Raw genomic sequence first — 27,405 nt, forward strand, 5'->3', positions numbered from 1 at the left:
CCTAAGCCAGATCATTAAGACTGGCTACAGATACCGAGTACGGAAAGGAAGAATCAGGAGCTACTTCCTCTACATGGATGACATCAAGCATGCCTGGAGTGGACAAAACATCAGTTCGGACAAAGCTGGACTGAAAGACAGCCTGGAGGCAACAATCATGGCAGCACAGGAACAAGCCCTGAGCACAAGATTGATAGTGGCTGGGATCTAACACACCAGGCAAAACCCCGGGTGTACGCTGTGTAAAGATGCCCCTGAGACAACCCAGCATATACTGTAACAGCAGGGTGCAAGATGCTAGCAGGCAGGAAATACATGGAACGCCAAGTGGTTGGCATAGTATACAGGAATATCTGTGCCAAGTATGGCCTGGACGTCCCAAGGTCAAAATAGGACATCCCTCCTAGGATAGTTGAGAATGACCAAGTTAAGATCCTGTGATACAGACAAACTAATGATGGTTAACCAACTGGACATAGTAGTGGCGGACAAGCAGAAGAAGGCTGTAATGATAGATGCAGCTATACCGAATAACAGCAACATCAGAAAGAAGGAAAAAGCCTGAGAAATACCAAAGGCCAGGGGAGGGTTGGTAGAAGATGTGGAGGGTGAAGGTAACCGTCCTTCCAGTGGAAACTGGAACATTTGGGGCAGTGACCTCCAAACTGGGTGAGTGGCACAAGCAGATCCCAGGACTGGCATCCCTGTCAAGATCCTTGTTCCTGTACTAGAAACAGCTACGTTATTGCACAGGTCCCAAAAGCTACCAGGCCTCTGGTAGCTTGAGGGGATCTTTTTTTAAATAAATAAAATAAGTAAAGAAGATTTCCTTTAAAGTTTTTTTACATAGATGAGAAAGCAAAAAGCAAACAAATAAAACAAACAAAACAAAAGAGAGACAGCATATAAAACAAAAAATAAAAATATTATAAGACATGGAAAGCAGGATGCAACACAGATTGAATTCTTGACTCAAACATCAAAAGAAGGTTCTTATCCCAAAACTATAGAAATGCATATGCATTGTAAGCTCTCAACATACTGGAAGCAAATACAGAGATGTCAGAGCTGTTACACATTCACTGAATTTAAAAGGTACTATGCACTCTTTACCATGGCCATTAAACTCCATTAGTCCATTAGCAACAATCCACACATGCTGAAACTTTCATTTGACATATAGACATTCTGACGTTTACGCTTTAGGGCACCATGTCTTATAGACATGCCTGGGTGCACTTTATTGTCATGGATGACAATTCCTTATAAAGAGATGAGAGATCAGTGCATGCAGGGTACTATCTCTCCTGCCTGGAGCCGCACTAAAAGCCTCTATGTCTCATCTAAAGATGAAGCTGACATCCCCGGGGACTCACCTTACAGCAGTATGGGGGAACCCCCCCAACACTGCATCATAGCTGTGGAAAGCCCCACCACAGGGTCTACTCTTCCGGAAAATTAACATAACTCCTAGTAGTTACTCTGTCCTTTTCCCCTTTTTTCACATGTGATTCGAAAAGACTTAATTAACTCCCTTTAACAAAGGGCTGTACCACCACTGTCATTCCACAGACTTGTGGGTGAGTGTGTGGCATGATAGTACGAGCTGAATGTCACGCTCTCCTTGGGCCGATCAATCCAGACGATCAGATATCAGACACCTGAGGGATGGCACTAACCACAGATCACTCACGCACAGACTCACACGGGGATGCACGCAAACAGAATGAAAACACATTGCTGGGTATGTTGCACGCACACACACACAGTCCCAGAGAACAAGTAAACCCGGGCTGAGGCCAAGGACGAGAGCTTGTTCGGAGAAAGACGTGCCGAGCCGAGAGCGGTTCCCCCTAAACATTTTGTCTTTCTCCTCTTTCAGTGATATTATTATCTGCATGTCAGCTTGATGAGATGACTCCCACATTGATAAGACTCTGTTCAGTGCAACTGCTGCACTTGTCACATGCTCACTCACTGAAAATTGCATACCTTGCTCAAGGTCACAGACACTGGTTTTCCCCCAAGGGGAGAAGGAGCCAGACGTAGCGCTCCCTCCGTTCGCACGTCTATGTCTTTGCTCAGTTTCTAATTGCCTCTGTAAGAGGTTGTGGCCTGTGGGGAGAAAGTGGTACAGACAACAACCATTTTGTATTTGCCTGTATTAGTCATTCAAAAAACAATCAGCAATGGTAAACATGCGTTTTGCCCTCCCTGGGAGTGTTGGCGGCAATCATTCTGTCGACAGATCATCTGCCTCTAACCTAGAAGGGTAACAAATCCTCCCTTATAAATTTCTGAAAGGACGTTGTTTACAGAGTTAGGATGAACTATATGCAATGCACTCAATGCTCACTAGTCTCAACAATGTTGTTCACGAAGAAGATTGAATGCCTCATTCATCTAAATAACACTATTGTCATTCTGCCATCCATTGCTCCCATCCATCAGTACCTGGTTTCACAGCAGTCAGTCATTCTCTTGTTTTTCTGTCTTCCCAGCTTAGTCAATATGTTCAGCAATAATACATGAGCCGGGTTTATGTCTCTGTGTCTGTATGTCACCTTCTCCCAGTCTCTTTGTTCTCATCGTCACTGTAAAATGTGCAGCTGCTCTGACCATCTACCTTCACCAATCATTTTTCACCTTTCACTTTCATTTGCACGACTTCCCACCACGGCTAACGATACTCTTCAGCGTTGCTGTCATCAGCAAAGTGTTTTCTCTCGACACTGCCATGACTTCTTGTCTCCATTACAACAAATACACATATTTTCCCCCATCTATCTTACCCCACTTTATGCCTTCACTCTTTCTCCCTTCTTACTTGCACTCAGTTCTGTTTCCAATAAAATGTAGAGAAGCTGACAGGATCCCAGATATTCTCTGTGGCACATTCAGAGTTCCTCTTAATAGTAAAGGAAAGCTATGGTCTGTCTCCAAGTGAGCTACAGCACAAATCCACAAACTTCAGGAATCACATCAACTCACATTGCTCTAATATGTCATTTGTAAAAAACAAAACAAAAAAAGAGTATGAGTAATAGTCCTTGCAGATGTACTTTCCTTAGGAGACTCACTGTCATTAAATGGTGTAGCCAGCTGCAACAATTCTGAGAATTCAACCTTGAGTCACCATGGAAGACACGTTTCTTGGACATTGTTGAACGAACACTCAGGCTAGCTCGTAAATTGGATATTAGGGCTACTTTGCTCTGGGTTTTCCAGATAATTTAGTGGTTGGGGAAATGCTGATGAGTAACAAGCGTTGTAGTAATGCAAGGTGCTGAATCAATCAAAATCTGAGAACGTTCAGGTACTCACTGCACTGCCAACATATAGACCAGACACGTTCCTGTAAACTGGAGTAATCCAATAAGACTGCATCATGGGGATACCATTATGTTCTCATTTGTACAGCTGCAAAGCATTCCCATCAAGGAAATGTGCAGAAATCAATGTCTCAAAACCCCTGTGTCTCTTAGCCCTTTCCTTTTAAAAAGTTTAAATTTAATTTATGGAGAAAATCCAATAAAAGTTTTGTTTTTAGTGTCACTGCTTGGAAAAAAAATGCTTCTGCTTGTATTAAGTACAACAGAAGAGTGAATAAGCAGGTCATATCATTCAATCTGAACTTGGGATTTTGTTACGCAGTTAAATTGGAAAGAGAATGAAAAGGCAGAAGATATTGTTGCAGCGCCTGGGAGATGCATAATTTTTTGCCGTCCCTCGTTCGCTTTCTGAAGGGAAATGGGCTTAGGAATTCAATCATCTTTGGAGAGCCAAAACTGTATGTGATCCAGCTCCGCCTTACTGTTTGTGTCCTGCGTGCAAGAATGAAAAGAAAACAAACAAACAAACAAACAAAAAAGATCAAACAGAGAGGGGGAAAAAAGGGAGACACTGAACCAAACACCAGCAGAGCGTAAAACGTAATGCGGCGCTTTTTCAAAGAAGCCAAGGATGTCCTGGCAGTTCGGACATGAATTACTCTTTCAGGAAATGGAAACAAAATTAAACCTACAAAACTTCTTTACTAGAGCATGTCTTTTCACCATCTGGCTCAATCTCTGTTACACCTTTATGCTGCTGCCTGAACACAAACGAATGCTGTGGTATTGATCCAGTCGTATACCCCCTTTTATTATCTCTTCTTCCATCCAAAGGCAGCCTTTCGCTTTGATAGCACCACTGTCGTAGAAAAGCATAAATTCTCAAGCCCATTTGCTGTGAGGGGGCGGATAAATGGATGTGAAATCAAGCCATGAAAAGCCAACATGGCATGGAGGGGAATTTTATCCTGAGCTCATTAGGAAAAGCATGTTTCCTTCTTCGCTCGTAATGGTGCACAATATGCCGATAGATTTTTTTTTCCCTCACGGGTTCCCACATTTTTCATGTATTCTTTTTTAATTTGAGAATGTTTGTTTGGGTTTTTGTTCTAAGGATATTTTTTGGCATAGTAACCGTGGGAGAAATCAAACCTGGCGTCAGCTTGTCAGACTAACAGTGGGCCATAGAGGAAGTGAGGAAGAGGGTCCTGTGTGTCAGGGAGACCAGAGTAAATAGGGCTGTGTGGAGTCACAGAGCTACCCTGATCAAAGGGGTCTCTCTCAGTTTGCTGTCAGTTTTTAACGTCTTCTCTGTTGCTTCTCTGGCTCTGGCTTCCTGACTCACTAACTAGTAGAGGGATTGGACTAATATGGGTAGAGGCTAGCCTCAAAAGAAAAATCTGAAGACACTGCCTGGAACACACTGATTTTATCAGCGTGTGTGAGTCTGGAGGTGCAGAAGGTTGGAATTCACAACACCTGATACCTTGTGTTGCCTTTAAGATTCGCTGTCATCTTTTAAGGTTTTGAGAAAAAGCTGCAGAGATAAAATGTGATGCACCAGGGAAATAGCACCTGTTGTTTTCTTTGAATGTCCCCCCACACTTGCTCATCCACCTTTATCTCTTACATGTTCTGTTTTTTCTCCGCATGTGGAAAAAACAGCCTGAGGTCCATATAACACCAGGCATGTTAATAGTTTACTCAAAGGAAGCATTAGTTTTCTTCCATAATAAATGTGAGCCATAAACATATTATACTACTGTAGATTGATTAGCAAGATGTTATGGAAAATTATATGTTATTTTGTATTGGTATGCTTCTTCAGAAGGTGTTTTATATCCTTTGAGATTCATGTACAGGCAAAAAAACAAACAAAAATGCCCATGTTTTATCACCTCCTCCTGCAGGCCGTCCCCAATTAGGGGACTTATACTCCATCCCCATTACAGCTTGGGCTCAGTGTGCATATCTTGCCCTCTTTCCCACATGGCAGGATCATAGTGAGGTGGTGCGTGACTGCTCATGATTGAGCCCCCTTTAGCTAACAGGTGCTATCATCTCTGCAAACCTTTGCCAGCACCTCACACTCATAGCCCTCCACAAAAGGTGTAAAAGATGAACAAATGTATAAATTATCTGATGACAAAGAGAGGCACAGCATGAAATCCCAGACTGAATGAACACTGAAAATGGGCTTTTGGACTTCAGGATAAGAGCTAAAAAAAAAAGGTGTTCAATTTCTGCAACAGAGGTGGTTTCCTGGATTTGTGTAGGCAAACCCCCAGTGAGTTCCAGCTCTGTATTAAATCAATCTAAAGATGTCAAACCCACAGTACACTGTGATGAAAGAAGTAGCCCAGGTTTTAAAACTCTACAAACATCTATACATGCTTATAGTTAGTGTGTGCACGTGTGCCTGCATTTGTATGTGTGTATGTACAGTATGTGGTGGGGGAGGGTCTCCATAAACTTTTAAAAAATGGCTTGCTATAGCCTGCCACTGTTACCAGGACAAGGTTTAAGGACCCCTTCTCTTCATGTCTTCTCCCTTATCGCTCTTTCCACTTCTCTGGAACATCCTCCACTTCCCTCACTCCAAATCACAGTCTTTGCACCTGTAACCCCTGGGTGAAAGATGATTACACCTTCCAACGCAGAAATTGAACTTAGAGGTTGGCCCTGGCCTCACTGGCACACCTCCACCTCCATCCATCTTGACTATTATGGGGATTTGCTGAAAGCACTATTACATATTGAAGTATATGGGTATAGTTAAAAAGGAAAGTAACGAGCATGAAGATTTATTGGATGAAGTACATATAAATTCAGCACATGAAAGTGAAATAACACAAAACTCTGGTTTTTCTTTAGTGAGTACAGACAAGACACTCTGCTCCCCAGTTCCCCACCATCCAAAGCAGCTTGGAGCAGGACAGCAGACCAAAAGCTGAAATTTCTCATTCTCTAAGCCCAGAGGCTAAATGACAGGTAGTCAATGGCCTGCTTCTCTGCATGCAATTCCTCCCACAGAGCCAGCAACAAACTAATTTTCACCACTAGAAAGAACCACAAAGACTTCCCCGGCCTCCCCATAGTTCTGTTGGAGAACTGAGGGAGCGGAGATGCAAAAAAAGAAAGAAGGGGAGATTGAGGTTGAGGCCACAGGAAAAAAAAAGAAATCGGGGAAAGATGTGATGGATTGAAACGAAGGGGAGGACTGGTTTGAAGTGAGACAAGATAGCGTAGAGGTGGGGAGAGGGAAGGGAAGAGAGAAGGAGGGAGGGAGTGGGACACAGAAAAAGCGACATACTTTCCGGGCTTATTTACACGTAGCTGCCAGTATGACAGGTAATTTGGGCAAATTCTCCACAGAGTCTGCAGCAGACGGCGGGGGGATAAAGACGAAAGCGGAAAGCAAAAGAGAGAAAAAAGGGAAAGGGAGGAGAGAGGGAGGGGAATGAGGGAACAAGCACTGAAGGGGACGTGTGCAGACTACCTGACACGGCCTGAGTTGGGTCTGAGAGCAAGACAGCAAATGGGTTTCCAGATTCCAATCAGAGAAAAGGAGTGGGATGTGAGGCAGGGGGTACAGAGATGGAAGGATGAGGGTGTGCTGAAAAGACTAGGAGGAGGGTGAAACAGGAGCGGAAGTCATCCCGTTGACAGGGTCTGATCATTTTATTTATCTGCAGCAAGGAAGAGATATCAAAAGCACTTTTTAATTCAATTTCTCTTTTCCTGTTGGGGCTGAAAGATGAAGCAGTAGGTAGGAATGGATGAGGCAACAGGAAAGAACGAAAAAAAAAACCCTCCAGATCTCCTGATTTATTCAAGCCTTGATTTATTCACTTGTTTGTCGAACTTGTGCGTCGTACGCGTGTACACGTGTGCCTGTGTGAAGCCAGGTGTGTGTGCATGATTCAGTGTGCATGCGAGCGTTCCTTTTACTGCGCCTCACGATGGGATGAAGCGGGCCTGTTAGATTGTATTTATAGAAAGCTCTTGTTCATTGCATGGCTGTCTGTCAATGCTCAGAGCCAATTTGAAAACACCTGCTAATGGAGCAAATGCTCTTCTTCCAGCCGCTGTGTGTGTGTATTGGTGAGGGGCAATGGAGGTGTGAACGACACAGTCGCTGAGATAACATGACATTTGTCCCCATGGGTGGCCATGCTCTCAGGGAGTCGTGTGGTACGCATTGCACTGGACCCTCCGCTGTCCTTCACTTTCTGTGATGACTCATTCAGAGGAGGAGGAGGGATTACCCTGTGTTGACCTTTTCACAGCCTCCTTGTGTGTTCAAAGCCTCAGTCGTCACTGACGTGACCCATCGCTCTGTCGTCACCAGTGTTGGTCAAGTTACTTGAAAAAAGTAATCAGTAACTAATTACTGATTACTCCCCCCAAAAAGTAATCCCGTTACTTTACTGATTACTTATTTTCAAAAGTAATTAATTACTTAGTTACTTAGTTACTTAGTTACTTTTTAAAAACACGATTTACAACCTGAAGAGGTGATAAAGTGATAGATCTTTCAGCCCAATTCTACTTTTTCTACATAATCCATCATACAAAATGTAATCAAATGGAAAAGTCTCTTTTTAAAACTTGTTTTATCAGTTTTAATCTTTTAACTTTATGCATCAAGCAAAACATTTAATTATATGCAACATTCTCTGACTTGAATAAATTTGTTTAACATTTAAACCTATTTTCTACACATTCCAGCACATAAAATAAAATATTTTTTGTGTTTTCACTCACTCTTTCAAACAGATGCAAGTAAAACACAGCAGAAAATAAATAAAGTCAAAGACTCAGCGGTCCTTTTGCTCTATTTTCACCTGTAAAGCAGGAGCAGGGTAGGCGGAGGGTTACCCTGGTGCAGGTGTGCTGCGGTCAGTTGAAGAATCCGCGCGAGTGTCTCTGTGAGTTTCCCATCACGTCGTAGCTACTCGGTGCTTGCTCGGAAGTTTAGGGGTTTTTTTCGCTGTAAAAAGAAGTTTTCTTCCCACGCACGATGGACGCTAATGTTTTTGTCACTTTTTATGGAATCAAACTCAAAGTAAGGTCAGTACTTCCACACTTTAAACGCTGCACGCTCATACTCTCTCCCGCACTCGATATATTATCCATTGTTGATCTGCACACAGCTGCTGTCACCAACGTCGCACTTGCTTACGTCACTGTCATGAGACATTCTCGCAAAAAAATCACGGTTTTAGTAACGCAGTAACGCAGCGTTCCTACGGGAAAGTAACGGTAATCTAATTACCGATTTTGCAATAGTAATCCCTTACTTTACTCGTTACTTGAAAAAAGTAATCAGATTACAGTAACGCGTTACAAGTAACGCGTTACTGCCCATCTCTGGTCGTCACACACATGCACGCAAAGATGGAGCCATGCACGCAAGCTGCACACATACGTGAACATTCTGATGTGTGCACACAGGCACAGATAGGGCTGCTCAATTAATCGAATTTTAATCACGATTACGATCTGGGCTTTCAACGATCATTAAAAATGACCGAGCCGATTATTAGCCCCTCCCTCATTTATCCGTGACACCTTAAAGGCCGGTCCGTGAAAATATTGTCGGGCATAAACCGGTCTGTGGCACAAAAAAGGTTGGAGACCGCTGATTAAGAGGACCCGAGGGAAGCTCGGAAAGCTAAGCAGAAGTTATTTGGAGAGGAGAGTGACTGCTGTTGGTTGAAAAGAGAGGTAAAAAAACTTCAGTGGTGTTGCACACTATTTTATATTATTTTCTAAAGTCATTGTTAACCCTTTAAAGCCGGTCAGAGCAGCACGCTCCGTGTTGTGTAACTATTTTTAAATCCCTGTAGAACCTGAACCGTGTAAGCTAGCGCAATAATTTGTTTTGCATATGAAACCGGAGGAGTTGTACTTACATCTTATGCCATCAGCTTGTCCTCGGTCACGGTTTCGTTCCACATAAAGCTTTGCAAAAACTGCATAAAAAGCGCTTGCAGCAACAAAAACATAATACTCCAGAAACACGCTTTGCCGATCCGATCAGCTGTTCGTAACACTTCCCACAGTGAAACAGACATCAGCGCGAACTGTCGCATGTCCGCCATTTCCTGCCCGAAACCGGAAGTGACGTCATTTTCGCGGAAATTGTAGTTTTTTACTTGTAGGCCTTAAAAGCCTATACTGCTCATGTTTGACTTTTCTGAATAGTTTCTGGGATGCTTAGAACTCGAATTGCACTGCTGGAAATAGTTTATTTTGATGCACCTGCTGTTTTCTTTGCAAATTTGCATCATAGGATTGTTTTTTCGTTTTTCCTGCAGTATATAAAAATTGGTGTATCTCCAAAATAAAACTATGAAGACACTCAAAATAAATTTCCTGTTGTTGTAAACTATTTTTTGCAACTTTTTTGTATTTAAAGTTTTGAGGGATAAACCTCTTAAATTTCTCCAAGTAGAAATATATGTAAAAAACAAAAAACAAAAACGATTTTCAATTTTTTTGTAGTTTATTACACTTTTTTGCAATTAATGTAATTACTATGGACTTAATGCATACATATTATTAAAATATGGGCTATAACAGTTGCATAGCAAATTGAAATGCTCCCACAAACGGCACTACAACATGTAAAAAAAATAATATAAGCTCTGGCGGACTTGGTTCTATAGTAGGTCTTAAAGGGTTAAATAAATATCGTCAAATAATCGCGATCTCAATTTCAGTGAAAATAATCGTGATTATCATTTTTGCCATAATCGAGCAGCCCTAGGCACAGATCTCCTGATATGAGTACTTCTTCCAGGATTCTGGATTCACTTAGATTCACACTGTGAACAGGCCTGGTTAACAAATGCGCTCATGTACATGCGTGCATGCTGGCCATGCACACATACAAATGTGCACAAACACACTCTGCCCTTCCAATTGAAGAGCCTGCACCCCTGTTGCATACCATCTGCAGCCCAAACATCTCCACACAGAGCAGAATGCCTGGTGCTACACAGCAATCTCGCAGAATGAGTGCAAGGGAAACAGAGGTCCATCACATAACAGTGAGGAAACAGGAGGGTGGGTTAAATGAAACAGAAATGATGAGCAGATGGGTTGAGAGAGGAACACCCAAAGGCACAGAAAGAGACATTTCAAGTAAAACAAGGAAATGAGTTTTAAAGAAGACCCATACGGACAGAAAAAGTGGTAATGAAAGCGAAACGAGTCAAAAATCAGAGGAGCAAAAAGGGGTCATATTCCAGGAAATTCCAGGAGAGAGTGCATGGAATTGAGGAGGGGTGATGACCAGAGTGATGGTGGATTGAAGAACGAGTGTAATAAAATATAATCAAAGTGAGAGAAAGGATTACCTCCTTTGCTTCAGTGGAGTATGTAATTGTAGTAAAAAACACCGTGACTTGCTGCGACAACAAAACACAGAGCTTTCAGTGTGATGCTTGGAATTATAAAGATGGTGATAAAGATGGAGATAACAGTAAGAAGATGGCGAGAAAAGATTCAGCTGATTATCAGTGTTGATGATAACAGTGTTGGTGGTTATCATAATGAAGGTGGTGAGGATCAAACGTGGCATAATGTCTTGATGATATGACAAAAAAGATGACTTGATTAAAATTGCTACTGATGCAAGTGATGATAGTGGTATTTTACTGGCACAATTTTAATCACAGAGATTCCAGATTTTACATGTTCTTTGTTTTTTTTCCTTCGCTCCTCATTGTAAAACACAATCCTCCATATGACTTCATGAATATTCAACCACAATTACTGCCCTGGGGTATCAACACTGGTGTCACTGGCTTTCTTTTATTTAAAATCTAATCCGACTGCTAACCCTAAAATTAAATTAAGCCTACATGGCCATTTTATACAGAAGTGAGTTATTACTTTAAGCTTTTAAGCTTTTCCACCCCTTTCCCCTCAGACAGTGAAGGTCCAACCCTAACTCCTGTCACCCATACTGATGAACTGTCCAATAAATAACCTGCGGCATTCAGGCCCAGTATATGTCTGGAAGAAATTAAAGAATTTAAATTTGATAAATTGCATATTTTTAAGGAGTTCCACCAAGGTATGGTTAAACCAAACAATATGAAAATGCCACCTGGTGGTCAGATCCTGAAAAATCAGATCCTCTTTTACAGACTGATTAGAGATAGGGTTGTGACGTGGTTCCCTTTATGTTTCAGGAGTTATTACATTGCGTTGTCACTGTTGAGAGTATCACGTCATAAAAGAATTAGGCCTTAACATCCGAGTCATGCTGTATGATTAATGGATAATCATACATGCAGCAAATCAAATTCCTTGAGCAAAATGATGCTACAGGTAAAGAGCTTTAAGTACTACGCCCACATGATTGATAAATGCACAGCAAAGGGTATACAGCTCAACATATGTTGAATTTTACATTATTAAAAATAGGCTGATGGATATGATCTCAGCGAATCATCTGCCTCCACCTCACCCTAACCGTAGCATCCTCCTCTGTCACACCAGCACTCTGCATCTCCTCCCTCATTACATGCATGAATCTTCTCTGTGGCAGGACACTTGGGTCAGGATGAGATGGAATAATAATATTAATTTTTAAATTTGCATACCATATTTTTTAGATAAATATTTGCTTATCTGATTATCTTGCCGTCTCCGACTAGAAGCACTTGGCATGTATTTTTCTACTCTGACCCCAATCTTCGAAGAGCTTAGATACGACCCAACTCTACATTGCTTTACACAAGTAACGTGTGGCAAGGTCATCCGTCAACCCTGTGTAATTAACTGGGTAGCCTGAAAATGCGCCTTTAGGATACCATTAACCCATGCTAGCCTAACAAGCCTGTGCACACATGGACTAAATACACAGTAAACGCACATCTGTGACTGGAGTGAGTGGGCAAGCAGAGAGGAAAATCTATTTCATGAATATTGGATTTCATTATGAGGGTGAAAAAAACAGCTTTGCTGTGGATCATTCTTTAATGACCCTAAAGTCCATATGCATGAATCTTTTAGCAGTGGCTGCCTGTTTGATATGTGGAGGGAATATGAGAAAAAAGGAAAGAGAGAATGGTTTCCCTTTAGGTTTTGATGAATCATGAGACAACTCTCGGGTTGGTTTCCTCAATCGCAGTCTCAGACAATCTTTTAGACAGGGAGGTCATCCTGTTACAGACACAAAAGAAGCCACTTGTTCCCTATTATACTAGTTATGGGAAACCTGCAGAGGAGATCAACAGACGATATGAAATAAATAAATATTATGCATGTCAAAAAGTATTTTATGGATTCTTGAGGCTGTGCTTGCTTTTTTTCTTCCAGGAATTAATTTCAGTGTGATAGAAAAAGTATGCCACTGACAGCCTCTACTCTGAAAACTAATCATGATTAATTGACCACGAGGTCAGACTCGACCACCTTTCAGTTTGGTCTGCCACTGCCAATTTACCAGTTCACAAGCAACCTGTCTTTCTGGCCAGGGCTAAATCTAAATACACAGACCCAATCCGTGACACAGCAGATGTGTGAGTCTGATTTTTAAGCAACTCAAATTTAACACAGATTTACCATCTCATTTTGGAAACGGGGGCTATTGAGGACTGTTTAATCTCTAAATATTTCATTTCATTTGAACCCGGCAAAAAAATCTCCTCAAATCATTCATAATTAACCTTATGATGAACAACTGTGAAATTAAACGAAAGTAAAGCTAACATGCCAGGGAACATGATAAGAGTAAATATTAGTCAATGCACGACAGCTGAGTTGATTTTTCACCCACAGTTAAGCTGCTGCTCAAATCAGGACTTTGCATTTATATCAAAGGCAATCAGCATTCAATAATGCAACCTATAACTGAAAAGGGAATATAAGAGATCAAAAGGCCAGTGTGTGCACGCAATCAAAGGCTTAAAGCTAATACATACAAATTAAACACATTAATCATTTATAATTACAATAAATGCACAGTTTGGCACTGCTTAATTATTATTTTTGAGGAAAACCTTGTATTCCCTTGTTATTGAGCTACATGAAGTCAACACAAGATGCAGGTGGGGTAACACAGGCATGAAATGAATGCAGCAACCAACCTGGCAGAGCTAATAAATAAAACAACCAACCGCAGCCAAACACAACCCTCCATCTGCTGTGTTTCGATCTCAGCTAACTCTATCTGCCTCAATTATTCTTTGGACAAAGCACAGTCCATCTCAGAAGTGGCCTTACAGTGAAACCACTAACCTTCTAGTTTTGTCCTCACCTTCCACTTTTTTACATGCAGGAACCATTACAGGTGATGCTTTCTGCTGACCTGAATGCAAAAAGGATTACACTGGGGCTCGATTCAGTGTCACCCTAAAGTCAGTTATTTTACAGGCCTCTGTGTGTTGTGCATGAATCTATTTACCAAAAAAATGTCAGTCAAATGAAAAATGATCATTTATGCAGTTTTTTTTTTTTGTCTCTGGGATTGTTATAAAGGTCACTGCCAACCCCGTCTTTGAATGTGAAACATTACTTTTTCGGACACAGTTTCCATACACTGGTAAAATAAATAAATAACTAAATAAATAAATAAGGGAACGCTCAATCACAGTACAACACAAATTCAGTTAACCATCAGGCATGAACCATTGTGAATCCATTTAACCTACTTTGGTGCAAATGAAAGTGACAACAGGTGCACGGGAGAGCGAACAACATGACAACCCCCCCCCCCCCCCCCCCAAAATATAATGGTTTTGCAAGGATAAGGAGAGAGCAATGGTCTGTGACCACCACCTGCAAAAACACTCAGCTTTTGCCTCTCCAGTGCTCCTCTTGTCACTTTCATTTGTATCAAAGCAGGTGAAACAGATTCATAATAGTTTGTGCTTCTGAACTGGACAGCCTGGTATCCCTGAAATGTAAGTGCCTTAGTGTTACACTGTCACGATCGATTGTTCCCAAGTAATATTTTTTCCATGTAATTCAAACGTCACACCAGTACCCTTTGTCTTGCAAACTTCCCAACATCTAACGCTAAACTTTGCTTTTGAAATGATGGGCAGCTGCTTTTATTCTTTGCCATGCCAATCTTGTTTTGACATCATTTGGAAAAGCCATCCTCAGTCGGGTAGGTTCAATCATTGGTTTGTTGTTTTAAATGTGAGCTGAAAACACAGTTTAATAGGTTGTAGTTTTTCTAGCCTTTTATACCGGTGTTAGTGTATTCAGGGGATTTATCCTTTAAATTTAGCTGTGGCTCACACTTCTTTGAACTAAAATGTAATCATATATGCATTTCCCCAAAAGTTGATTCTGTTCACGTGGACGTAGCATTTTCAGTTACGCATTTCAGTTTACTGAAAACGCTACATCCAGATGAACACAATCAACTTTGGAGGATTTACTTACCTGGATGATTGAGCATTCATCGAGACCATATATGCATTAAAATTTCCATATATGTGTATGTTAGCATCTATTTTATTAATAGATCGGTTTTTAGATTAGCTTTATCCAAACTGCTAAGCACCATATTTTTAGTATATAATAATAATAAGAAAAAAAAATACAAATAATGTGTAAAAAACAGGAAATAAACATGGTACCAATTGTTAATATTTTGCATAGCACTTTTTAAATGCATAGATAAAAAGTTCTCTTTCACGCCTACAAGCAATATAAAATTCTGAAACCAGACTACGGTTGCATTCTAGTAAGTGGCCTCATATTATTCCTATTTTATATTCTCTAAATTGTCCCCTGGTGGATTTTACAAATGGTTTTAAGATGCTTAAACTTACATATAGAGCACTAAATGGACAAGCTCCAGTCTGTCTAGCCCATCTTCTCCTTAAACACACTGCTGCTTGTACTCTTCAATTGCAGGCTCAGAATTTGTTAGTTGTTCTTTATACTAGATTGAAGACTTGGGGGAAAGGCAGAGTCTTTCACACACTGGCACCAGCATTTTCGAATAGTCTCCCAATACAGCTACATTTAGCTAACTCTAAGGACTCCTTTAAGAAACAGATAAAAAACTTTTTTGTTCAACCGAGCTTTCTGTTGACTGCTTTTTAAATGATCAATTTCCTTTTATTCTGTTTTATTCCATGTCTTGGTTTTGAATTGCTACTAACTGTACTCGTCTGTTATAGGCCTACTTTTTTATTGTGTCTCTTCCTGCTTCTTTTATTTATTTTATTCTATTTTGTCGCACATCGCTTTGTGACTACATGCCTGTGAAAAGTGCTTCATAAAGAAACTAGAGACTGAGATCATAGCATAGATGTCCTATTTGTACAATTTGGTCAAACCTGTATGTTGGTGCTGTGCTATTGTTTACAAAAAAAATTTGTGTAAAGAAACTAAACTACTTAACAAAACATCCTGATTATAATTTTAATAGCATAGTTGGGAACTGCCAATTTTACATAAATGTGCCACAATAATGAAGAAGACGACTAACAAAGTTAAGGAAAAACCTAAACTCTTGTCTTCTGCCATGAAAGTGGCATTATTATTCTGTGGGGTGGGGAGGGGGGGGGGGGGTACTTTCTGGCAGGTCTGAGGTCCTCGTGTCCAGCTAGAGGGAAGATTCACTGCAAATCAATACCAGGTTGTTCTGAGGGATCACCTTTATTACATGATGAAACATTTCTATCCAGACGGGAGTGTTCTCATCTAGGATGATGGTTGAAGAGTGCGATCTGATATGTCAGTCCAAAATCTCCCACAGGTTTTCAATTGTGTTGAGATGTTGTGACTGCAAAGGTCACAGCATATGAATCACATAATTTCCATAATCATCAAAGGATTCAGAGATCACACACTAAAAGAAAAGCTGAAAGCCGTTATAGAGGTACATGGAGGCCCGAGACCTAGTAAGACATTGCTGCTTGGTTTTCCATTGACTTGTCGCCCATCTGTGTATAGCTTTTCTAAAACTATTTGTACTACTGTGATATTGAAAAAAGCCATATTACCATTTAAGGTGAACAGCCCGCCAGGGGAGTATATTCACCAATGGATATATCTCTCTTTGTTGGACCGAACATGGCATGAATAAAGTAATTAATATCTCATTAAGCTTGCTGCAAAGGGAGTATGTTACCGGGGCCCCACAGCAAGGGTGGGACAGCTTTTATTAGCGGTTGTGAAGATGTGGTGTTCCCCAGGTAATAAGAGCAGACAGCTTAACAACGCTGATGGTACTTTTATCACATATGTCCGCATCCCTGCAGAAACAAAGGAACCTGAGAAAAGGCAAGCAGATGTCCTTAGGTTATGCACTCGTGTCTTTAAGTACGAGATGAGAGCGGGCTCTGGCAGTGCGGGCAGAGTTAGAAGGGCTGCGGGGTCCCCCAGGCTAAGCACTAAAGCATAACTTGTGAAGCACAAACTGGCTGGGTTTTACATTATATTAAATGTGGCGCTACTGTAATGCAATTCTATCCACTTCCACGTTTGACTGCATAATTGCTGTCCTCTGAATTGAAATGTTGCAGTTTCAAAGAGGCAGCATTTCAAAGCCATTTAGTCTATATGGCTTGACAGCTTCTGTTGTGCCATCTCTGCTTTCAGCCCGTGCAGCACACTCATATGAAAGGGAATCTTTGCTCATTTAGAAGTCCCATCTTTAAGGAGGGGGGGAAGAAAAAAAATCATCGCGCTACATCAAACTCTATTGTCAAAACGCTGACAACAGACATTTTTAGAATAAAAGCTTTGCTGTGATTCAGGGAGCAGAAATGAGGCATTAAATGATGGACATTGGCAAAAGTGCTTCTTATTGAGTACATGATATCAATCTGATTTTCTCAAGTGAATCATGTTCTCAGCTCTATACCAAATGTTTATGTTTCAGTTACATCCAGAATTCTGCATGTATGAAGTCAGCGCCTTAACACAAGTGTGGTCTCACCATCATAACTCACATTAATTCAGCACACAAAACTGCTCTGATCGTAAAAAAAGAAAATAAATCTAATTAAAGGAAAATCAATAGCACTAGAACAAGTCCTTCAACATTTTTTGGGGCTTTATAAATGCTCTGTAGAGCTGAAGTGAAATACAATCTTTTACTCAAACTTTTTTTTTCATTTGTGATAAGCTGCCATCTTTCTTTTCTCTCTACTGTCAAAAGAAATCTTAATAGAAGCCCAATGTCAATAAAGCTTGATCATGATGGATTCAAGAGAGGATCAATCACGTCGGCCTGATTGAGAAAGCACCTGCACTGTCTGCCCTGCATTTGTCATGTCTGATTTAGCTGCCTCCCTGTAGCATACGGATCAATTCTGATTACAGATGTCAAACTCAAAATAACAAACAAAGCTAACTGAAGGTTTGATCAAGCAGATATTTACAGTAAACAGGCCAGCATGAGGCATAATAAGGGTTTCTTTTTATTTCCAGCCGTTCAGATATCCGAATATCTTATTCTTCAATACTATGGGTCTCGCTTTGATATCACCCTGATACTAAATTTGTTTTGTTGTTTTGCAAAGGTGTACGCGCGTCTGCGTGCGTTTGTCTTGATGCTTCCCACATTTTCTTTTGTTTGCATCTCATCATCACATTATCACAAAGTCTATAATAGTTGTTTTTCCAACCTACCGCAGCAGAAATAGCCTTCTTCTTAAAGAGGCATAGAAGCCCATTTCATCCAAGTCATTTCTCAAATGCCAGCTATTCCAATAAGATTTTAGTCTGTCCTAAAATACAGTGCTTGTTGTCAGATAGATATTGACTTGTCAGCAAAAACACTATGTTGTATTAGAGTACTGTTGCCCAACATTAAGCAGCTAATTGCCCTTTTCTGACACCTTCATTATTTCTTAATGGAACTGAAGGTCTGCTGGCCGGATAAAGGTCACATCGATACAGCCTGTGCCCCCTTGATGGGAAGAGAGTGAGATGTTTTGGTGCTGTGACAAAACGATTTCACAAAGTCATTTCTAAAGGGAGAGTTGCTAAAAAACTTGAATTTTAAAGCTATGTGTGGCTTCAAGCACTATATTTAATCTGCATATCAAACATTATATTAACCCAGTAGACTTTGGATGACAGGCTCTGGCAATCATTTTTATTGATACATCTCCGTGTGCTCTACTTTTGCAATAACTGCTGCAACTAGGAGTGAACAGCAACCAAATGAGGACGGGAAGATAGGAGAATTTTATTTGCGTCCCCAGAATCATATTATATATTGCACTGAGCATAATTTGGGCAAAACCCTTTATATATTTAATATTCATTCTTAAAGCACAGAAGACAAGAAATAAAGTAATTGACAAGGGTTGTAGCACAGCCTTGAAATGTTAAAAAGAAGCTGATTCTTCACAGTGGCACCCCAGGAATGATATTACACAACAAATTAGGTAAGCCCTATTCATCCGCATCCCTCAGTAAATACAGGAAGAAAAATGTGATTGAAGCGCAATTTAAAAGCATGCTATATCCTTGAAATGACTTAAATAATCAGAGTCGGAAAATGTGCCCCTATTTGTTCCGATGCTGGTCCAAACACTAATGGAATTTCGCTCAGTGCATTACAAAAACTGGGAAAAGCTGCAAGGGCTTTTAGTGTTATCCAACTCCACGTTTAATTAGTGAAATATCATAACACAATAATACAGGAAGCCTCTTCTCCCAAACCCAATTAAGATTCTATAGTGCACGAATGTTTAATGAAATCTCACCTAACATCCCAATTAACACAATAGGACCACGATATCACGAATACGGTATTTTCTTTAATCTTCTGATTGAAAATGATTTTGCAGCAATTTTTAAGCATCAAACACACTGTGCTTGGAGAAAGGAATCAGACGCTGTGGAACATTTCCTGCAAGACAATTTATGGGCTGTCACAGACAAATCCTTAGTGAAATTCTGGCTAACTGAGTCTTTACTGTCAGTATGTCATGCTAACATAGACACTTTAATACAAGAAATCCCACCGGCACCTTCACAGCTGGAGCCAGAGCCACATGCCAGCCGCAAACTACAAGAGAATTGTGGCATGTCTCTAAATAGCAGTGCAAGCTTGGGTGGATGGCACCAAGTACTGTCTGCAACTGGGCATCAACATGATTTGTTTTCCTAATTATGTAGCTTTCCAAACAGCAACAACGAAACACGTAGCGCTGACATTTGATTGCTATGTTGGCAACTTAAAAGGCTATCTAAATATGATATTTTATGTAGTCTGGATTCTTGACAAGCACCAATCCACTTGTTATTATGTGGGCACACTGCATGAGCGTCTTATTAGAGGTGTGCTGCCTCACTGGAATGACTCCCTAATCAGTGGCATATCGCATTAGCACCAGCTCCTTAATGCTGCAATATCACACAACGAGTGACCCTGAAACAATTTTACTACTCCCACTCACAGCAATATCACCCAAACACAGTTTTCATTGGCAGGATAAACCTGCCATGTTTTTTATTCCACCTAATCATCTGGCTGCAGAATCAATCCATCTCGATCACTGCCTGTTGCGGGTCTTTGAATTCCTCCTCCCCTTCCTCCCTCACACCATCTGTCTCTCTGCTCCCTCCCAACAGCCCTCCTTCAATCATTTTTTCATAACTCCTCTATCTCTCTGGCCTGTCCATCCTCATAAGCTCCCTCTGTCTTTTTCCTCTCCTTTTCTGCTCTCGGCATTAAACATACATTACGTGCGCCGAAAGCTGCATGTAATATGCATCCTGGGCACCAGGACTTCATGATGAGTGGGTGCACAGTGACAATGACAGTGGCCACGCCTGATTCGGAGCAACATGTTGGCCGTCTCAGCTGTTGACCGGCTCATTATCATTTAGAGATACTCGCTGCACAAACTGCAAACACCCACACGGTTTGCTGCTAACTCCTGACAGGAATTAAAATTACGTGAAAGTCAGGAAGAGAGAGACTCTTACTATTATAGTCACTATTATAGAGTGCCAAAGTCTGGGAGCTCTCTCTCTCTCTTGCTCTCAGATGGCTTTTTTTGTTCCCATGGAAGACAATGTTGGTATGTGGTGCTCGTTAGCACGCCCTGTGTCGCTTCTCCACCCCTCACTCATGCCTCTTCTCTCTGTCTATAAAAGTCTGGGACACAATTATCCCCATTTTTTGTTGCTCTCGTTCACTCTCCATCTTTCTCGTTCACTGCGAATGAGTGTCTGGAACACAATTACCCCTGTTCTCCCCCTGTCTTTCTTCCACTTTATCCATCCCTCCCCATTCCCTGTCTCTCTTTCCATCTCTTATGGCTTCAGGAGAAGTCTGTGAAGGGAGCAGCTGCTGAAATATTTATTGATCTGTTTTCCTCAGTTTTATTTATTTCTCCCCCTTCCTTCTTGCTCTCCCTTCCCCTTCGCGCAGACCCGGGAACACCTCCAGCGCCACGAGATGTCAGAGGCAGCAGCGCGGCTGAAAATCCACAACATAAAACCATTATTTAGCATTTGTTGCACCCAGTAGTTTTACCTGTGTAAACAAAATAGGACACGCGAGGGATGAAGGCAAATGCAAGAACAACAGACAGACAGCCGCATCAAGCAGAGCAAGAACAGATTGAGCGGTGAGACACGTGGATCGTTCCACATATTTTTATACCAACATACACTGCAGGGGGCTGTTGATGGGAAAGACCAAGGTGCTGCTCTTTTTTTCCACTTTTTTTTTTTGACTGTGTAAAGGAAGTTGTACACAACTGCTGGCTATTGAAGTAGTAGTAGTAGCCATGGCAACAATGCCCGGAGCCATTATAATTGCAATGGGAACGGCGTTAATGCTGGACTAAATGGATTCACAGATGAATCTTACGTTATCTCCGCATAATTAAAGGGCTTCTGTGCTATCATACGCCCCCATGGTAAATATCAGCGCAGTTAACCAGGACTTTTGAGGTTATTCCAACAGCGAGCAATTCAGCAGTCGTTTGAAACTAATGTTTTTCTCCAGCCTTCTGTTGTAGCACAAATGATTAAACTTTCACACACACACAAAATGGGACATGAACACACCGAGGCACAAAAACGCACACAAAGCTAAGTCCCATCGCCAGACATGGCCTGCATTAGTGCCTAAGCCTTTTCCATTGATTTGCCGGCGAGCTCCTTGTCTTTTGGTAATGAGGACAGGGAGAAAAGCGGGACCCTCGTCCCTCCCGGCTCCCTGAGGACAAGCCGCCTGCACTAATCTGAATTGTGTTTCCAGTGACACTAACTCTGTGGCACAAAAAAAGACTAGAAGGAAGCGGAATAGAGGCAAGAAAATCACAAGCTATTCTCTTTCTCTGTTTCCAACAGTATTCATTCCTCCTAAATGTATAACATCTCCACATAACCAAACAAGAAAACATCTGTTTCGTGTTTCTCCTTTTCCCTGCAGATAGCTAAATCTGCACTGTGGACTGAAGTCTCGTGGCCCAAATGGAAGAAATTTGCACTGTTCAGAGACTTATTTGATTTCTCTATGTGAATGCTATTGAGAAGAACATTGAGAGTTATTAATAGACACACTGATGTATATGAAAAGATGTCACGTTTTCACTGGCTTTCCATTGATTTTACTGCTAACACCTTTAGTGGGAAAATTGCTGAAATTCATCTTCCCAATGGCCCGAGTAAAGGGACTATTCCACGGTGTGTGCACACATATGTTCAATAGTCCATATGTCCCTCTGTGGGCACAAGTCCACATGAATACGCAAGCCACTGCTTACTACTGCTTATACACCCACTCAGCTACCTTTTGAATGATCCTTCACTTGGAATAAATAAAACATAAGGATTCATAACACTGAGAAACCAACAATAAAGTTCATATTCAGGCTGGGAGTGGGAGAAGAGGAAGATGAGGGGAGGTTGTAACAAAATGAATTACAGTGGTAATTTTAGTCTGTATAACCACGTGTCCCAGGTTGAAAGCAGTCTGGTTACTTTCCATTACGCTGAACTCCATATCCTATATTTTAACTATAAATATAAGTGTAAACAAACCTCGCAGTAATTATTATTTATAACACTGACATCACATGTAATTGCCAAACCAATATGTGAGGCCCATGAAAGTGTTAATCATGACCGACAGGAACAATCTCAAGGGCAGTAAGGTGATGCTGAACCCAACTACCAACCACACCAGTACTCTAGGTAACCATCCTCAAAGGACTTGAACCCATGACCTCAGATAGCTTCAAACTCTATGAGACGCAGATTTCAGCTTCAGCACGACAGATCAAACGGTCATTGCTTGAGGGGTTATTCATCCCTGATAAACTAATTGGATATGCTGGAAAACGGCTGGAAAACCTCACACAGTAAGGCAACAAGAACCAACACAGCAGAAGTCATTTTCTGTTTTGGTCTTTTGGTCATTTAATACTATTGCTACCGCAACTGCACTTTTAATCTGTTTTATGCACCCAACAATCAACTTTGGAGTGTTCTGTTCTTGTATGCCGGAAGCAGAGGCTCCCTACTGCAGACAATAAAGATTAAAATGAACTGGTTGCATTTTACAGTCCCTGAGATGCATCCTTAAAACCTTGATTCAATACAAATACTGCTAGTGGTTGCCATGAATCATAATTCATTGTGCTGCATTCACAATTCAAGTAAAGTTACAATAGCCATTTCATTTCTGGTGGTAGTATTTAATTTAGACAATTCAAGTGATTTCACACTGTCTTAAGTCAGAAGTAATAACATTTGGTACATTTGCAAAATTCTTCTTGTACTTTAAGACTGGAAAAATCTCAACTTTATTCTCCCCTCTATTCCACTTTTTTAATATGAGGTTTGAAAAAAAGCAAAGCAACAAACAGGGGCAACTCCTGATTCGGTATCTTGCCCAGGGATACTTTAATGTGCAGACTGAAGGAGCCAGGGAGCAAACATCTGACCCTCCAAATGGTAGACGCCCCACTCTACCTCCTGAGCCACAGCCGCCCCAGTCACAGCTGAGTGTTCTTTAGGTCTGATCTGCTTCACTACATGTGAGGAAATTATTCCGTTTATGACGCTCAATGCTCTGCACTAAAGTCGACCACACAACATCGAGCAAAATAAAAAAGCAAAACCTTCAGGGAAAATATTCAGACCACAGGCCCTCTCAAGGCTGGTTATACCTCCAACCTTAGTCCCCAAAGCTCTTCAGCCCAAATCCAGGCCCTCTTACTCCAACATTTGCAGATACATAAAACCTGCCAAAATGGCAAACCATTTGTAAGCCAAACATGGAGAACAACAGCACAGAGAGACCGTGGATTTCAAAGGGAGGGAGAAAAAGCAGAGACCCCTCCAGAATAGGAGCACTAGGCATCTGTTGATGCTGGCATCTCCCTTCTCTTCATCTCCAAGCCAAGACTGGTGATCCAGTTGAGTGTGTGTGTGTGTGTGTGTGTGTGTGTGTGTGTGTGTGTGTGTGTGTGTGTGTGTGTGTGTGTGTGTGTGTGTGAGAGAGAGAGAGAGAGAGAGAGAGAGAGAGAGAGAGGAGACAGGGAAGAAGGAGGTGCTTACGTGCTAACATGTGCAATGTGCATTGACCCCACTTGGCCCCCATATGTTGCTGAAACAATAAGGATGGCGGGCTACAAAGCGACCCCACTTGTTTTCACCTGTGTTCCTGCCCTGCACACTTCCTCTTACAACGACCTCTATCATGTTGGTGGGAAAATCCATCTGTTGGGCTATTTAAACGTTAGTAACTTACTATGTTTTGTATTCAGTATATTGTCAAAGTTGAATTTCTTGCAATGGAGCCGATCCATGTCTGTAAGGTAGAACTCTTTTAACATCCAAATACAGCATTAACATAATATCCTTTGAAATAACCTTAAATGTCCTCTGCTGTGACCTTTAAGCTGGAGCAATTTCTCTTGTCATCTTCACTTTTCACTGAATCAGCGAGGCTGTTATTCTCATTATTAGATATTTCAGGTTTCTGTCATAACAGAAATCATCTGAACAGAGGGTAAATTGTTTAATTTTGTGTGGAGGTGTGTGGAGATCGACTCCAGCCTTAATCTTTCATCACTGGCCTGGTTCACTGATGAAACAGTTTTGGAGTAATTGCAGGCAGCTTTTGTGCAAGAAATATGCAGGTATTTTACTGCACATATGAGTGGCCATCCACCATTCTAGCCTAATGGTACTCATGCATTTTAAGAAAAAAGAGAAAATTAATGAGGAAGAGAAAGATATGATGTCAAGCCAGGGTCTGGCTGCAACACCCATGGAGAGGTTTGTGCATTCACACGCCAAGCCAGTAGGAAACCATTGAATAGCCTAATGGTGTTATGCAGCACAGAAAAGACCTTTGTTGACCTGGTTGGTATGGCACTGTGAAGTACAATGCCGCTCTCTTAAAAATGTTGGTCATTCATGATATGAATGACTAAATGAGTATTAATAAGGGGATGAAATATCTCCAGAGGAAGAAATGTCTTCAAATGAATAACATACCGTAAAAGCCGTACAACCATTTAGAGATTTTCATCTTGTACATCATTAAACAGGAAATAAAAACTCACAGGAAATAACAAATCTACTAAACAGTTTTGGTTAACCATTTAAACCACGCACACGACACTTGCTTGAATGTCAGGGGCACAGATTCAAAAGATTATTCCACTGCTGCATGATTTATCAACCAGGGAACGGTGCCCTTTTAACAGTCTTGTTCTTCCTTTATAATGCATGCTCTTTACCTCAAAAGATGGACACACTGTGGACCTACAGAAACTCATAGGAGCAGGCAGGAACTCTCTCCAAGACGAATCTGGTGTGCACAATTCCCATCAATACTCAATCATTCCGCAACTGTGGCTTAAATTATCGGTCACACCTTCACATCACAAAACCCATGGGTCCAAACGCAAACGGCTTAAAACTGAAACGAGACTCAATGGGATTGCAGGGCTCGTTTTGTGAGGTGCTGAGCCTATTGTGTTTGTGTGCTGTGTACATCCTGCAGGGCAGTCCGTCTGCTCGCTGCCTGGTGTGGAGAAGGGGCTTGCTGTGTCAAGCCAACCATGACCAGTTGGGCTCTCCTGCCCACAAGGAGCCCAGGCGAAGGGGGCTTGGGCCCGTCTGCATCTGCAGGTTGTTAACCTCACATCTTATTGCACTGACACATCAATTATTGTTATTAAGGGCCAGAGTAATTTATTTATATACTGATTTCCCACAGGACTAAGGCAGGACTAATTGAGCCAGGTGTGTATATTTGTGTGCTCATGTGTATGTGCGTGTTTGTGTGTGTTTTTTCCATGATGGATGGGCAGGGGGAAATTACAGTGCATGGTGAGAATCCGCTGCACAGGTTAATATATGGTGGGACATCCCATAGCATGGAGAGATTATTAGAGGAAGATATTAGAAGACTTTTGAAAATCAGCACTCAAGTCTGTGTTCCTCATAATAAAGAAGCCTAAATACCCTCCACATCATGTGGGCTGTGAAAGTTATCTGAGGACTAAACAGTTTTAAGTGGAGGAATTTCAGAGGAGATGAATGAAGTGTGTTTGTCTCTTTTGTAGAGCTGTTGGGAGGATGTTTTATAGCAGTAATAAAACAGGGAATTAAAGCTTGACTACCCAGCGAGCGCATATTGGAAACCCTAAGCCTTCCCAACTGTCCATCCTTCAACATGTAGCCCTCTGTGTCTCTCGGCCTTGGTTTTGAAGTGAGAGAACAAAACACAGGCTATCTCCCGAGTCTCTGCATTGCTACTACCCTTACTCACGTTAACTTCACAACCCCCACCCGCACTGATGCTGCGTCGTGCGCGCGGGGGTACCGGGCAGTCCATGCCACGTAAAGGAATGTTAACAGAAGACCGCGGATGCGAGTCAATTCTTTCCGTAGTAAACATCTTAATATGCATCACTCGTGCTTATACACTCAACCACGAGGTTGGCTTAGAGATGAACCTGGCGCTGCGCTCACGTGTACGCGCATACTGGTGTGCGCCCGCACAAAAACACACAGCATTTCTCTACATCTCCGTGTGTAAGCAAATAGAAGGCTGGAGCGTAGTACACGGCAGACACGCGTGATTCACAAGCAGGTAGAACACCCCCCTCCTCATCATCGTCATTAGTATTCACCTCCACAACCGCTTTTCAGAAAATGAAAGATGCATGCGTAGAGGCGCAGCAGCACAGAACCGTCAGCACATCAATAAAGTAGCTCATAAGGAACTTACCTTTAGACAGCAGAACCAGAATCAGAGCAGCAAACACGTTCCGCAAGAGGGGGCAGCCCATGATGGAGTTCTGATTGATTTTATGCTTGTTTTTTTTTTTCCCTTTTTTGCAGCCAAATGTCTCGGTATTCCTCCCTTAGGGTGCAGTTGCGGGAAATCTGATTAAATATATATAAATATATATATATTAAAACAAAGACCCAGTGAACGAGTGTCAACAGTAATAGTCCAAACGCTTCTACATGTGAGTGGATGAAAACATCAGTCTTGACTTTTCCTTTTGGTGACTCCCGTTGGAGAGAGAGGGGTGGGTAGGGCTGTTTATCTTCTTCGGAGCAGAATCCCTCAACCAGAAAAAAAATACAGCAGAAAGAACAAATATCCCAGACACTTGATTGGCTTTTTAGTTCACTGAAGGACAGAAAAAATATTTCAGAAAATGCATGAGAAGAAAGGTTAAAATGTAAACTGTCCAATGACCAGATATAAATTTGTTTTTGGCACAGAGCGGGATGGGGTCTGTGTGCGTCCTGGCCAAAAATTAGCCTTCTCCGTATGTCTCTGTTGGTATGCAGCGCGTCTCCTCGCTCCGCACTCAGCGCGTCGCAGGCAGCAGCACTGAATGCGAGACTCACGAAAAGAAAAGAGCCTGACTGACAGTTAGCAGAAAACCCCTTCTTCCAATCACCGATCCCGAAGCAGGAGGCGGGATTTACGATTGCGCCGATGTCCCGCTCAGAGAGGCCGACCAAGGACCTGCACAGGCCAATCGAAGCCGTGCGGTGGGCGGGCACAGCGAGAGGCAAAGCACGGCGCGGTGATAATGCAATGTGATTTATAGCCGGTTTGGTGATGCTG

The 27,405-nt window shown here is 41.7% G+C and overlaps 1 protein-coding gene across 1 annotated transcript in view; it reads right to left on the reverse strand.

Moving 5' to 3' along the window:
- iglon5 (IgLON family member 5) overlaps window positions 1-27,160 on the reverse strand; it is a 111,126-nt gene extending 83,966 nt beyond the window's left edge. The window contains exon 1 of the mRNA XM_085471950.1: window positions 26,548-27,160. Coding sequence (XP_085328076.1) covers window positions 26,548-26,608 — 61 coding nt within the window. The 5' untranslated portion in view covers window positions 26,609-27,160. The remainder of the gene's footprint in view (window positions 1-26,547) is intronic.
- Between the last annotated feature and the right edge of the window lie 245 nt (window positions 27,161-27,405).

This window comes from Copadichromis virginalis, linkage group LG11, assembly GCF_057382275.1.
Source record: "Copadichromis virginalis isolate Kocher_CV1m ecotype Utaka linkage group LG11, C_Virginalis_male_GT1.1, whole genome shotgun sequence".
In the NCBI taxonomy this organism is placed as follows: Eukaryota; Metazoa; Chordata; class Actinopteri; order Cichliformes; family Cichlidae; genus Copadichromis; species Copadichromis virginalis.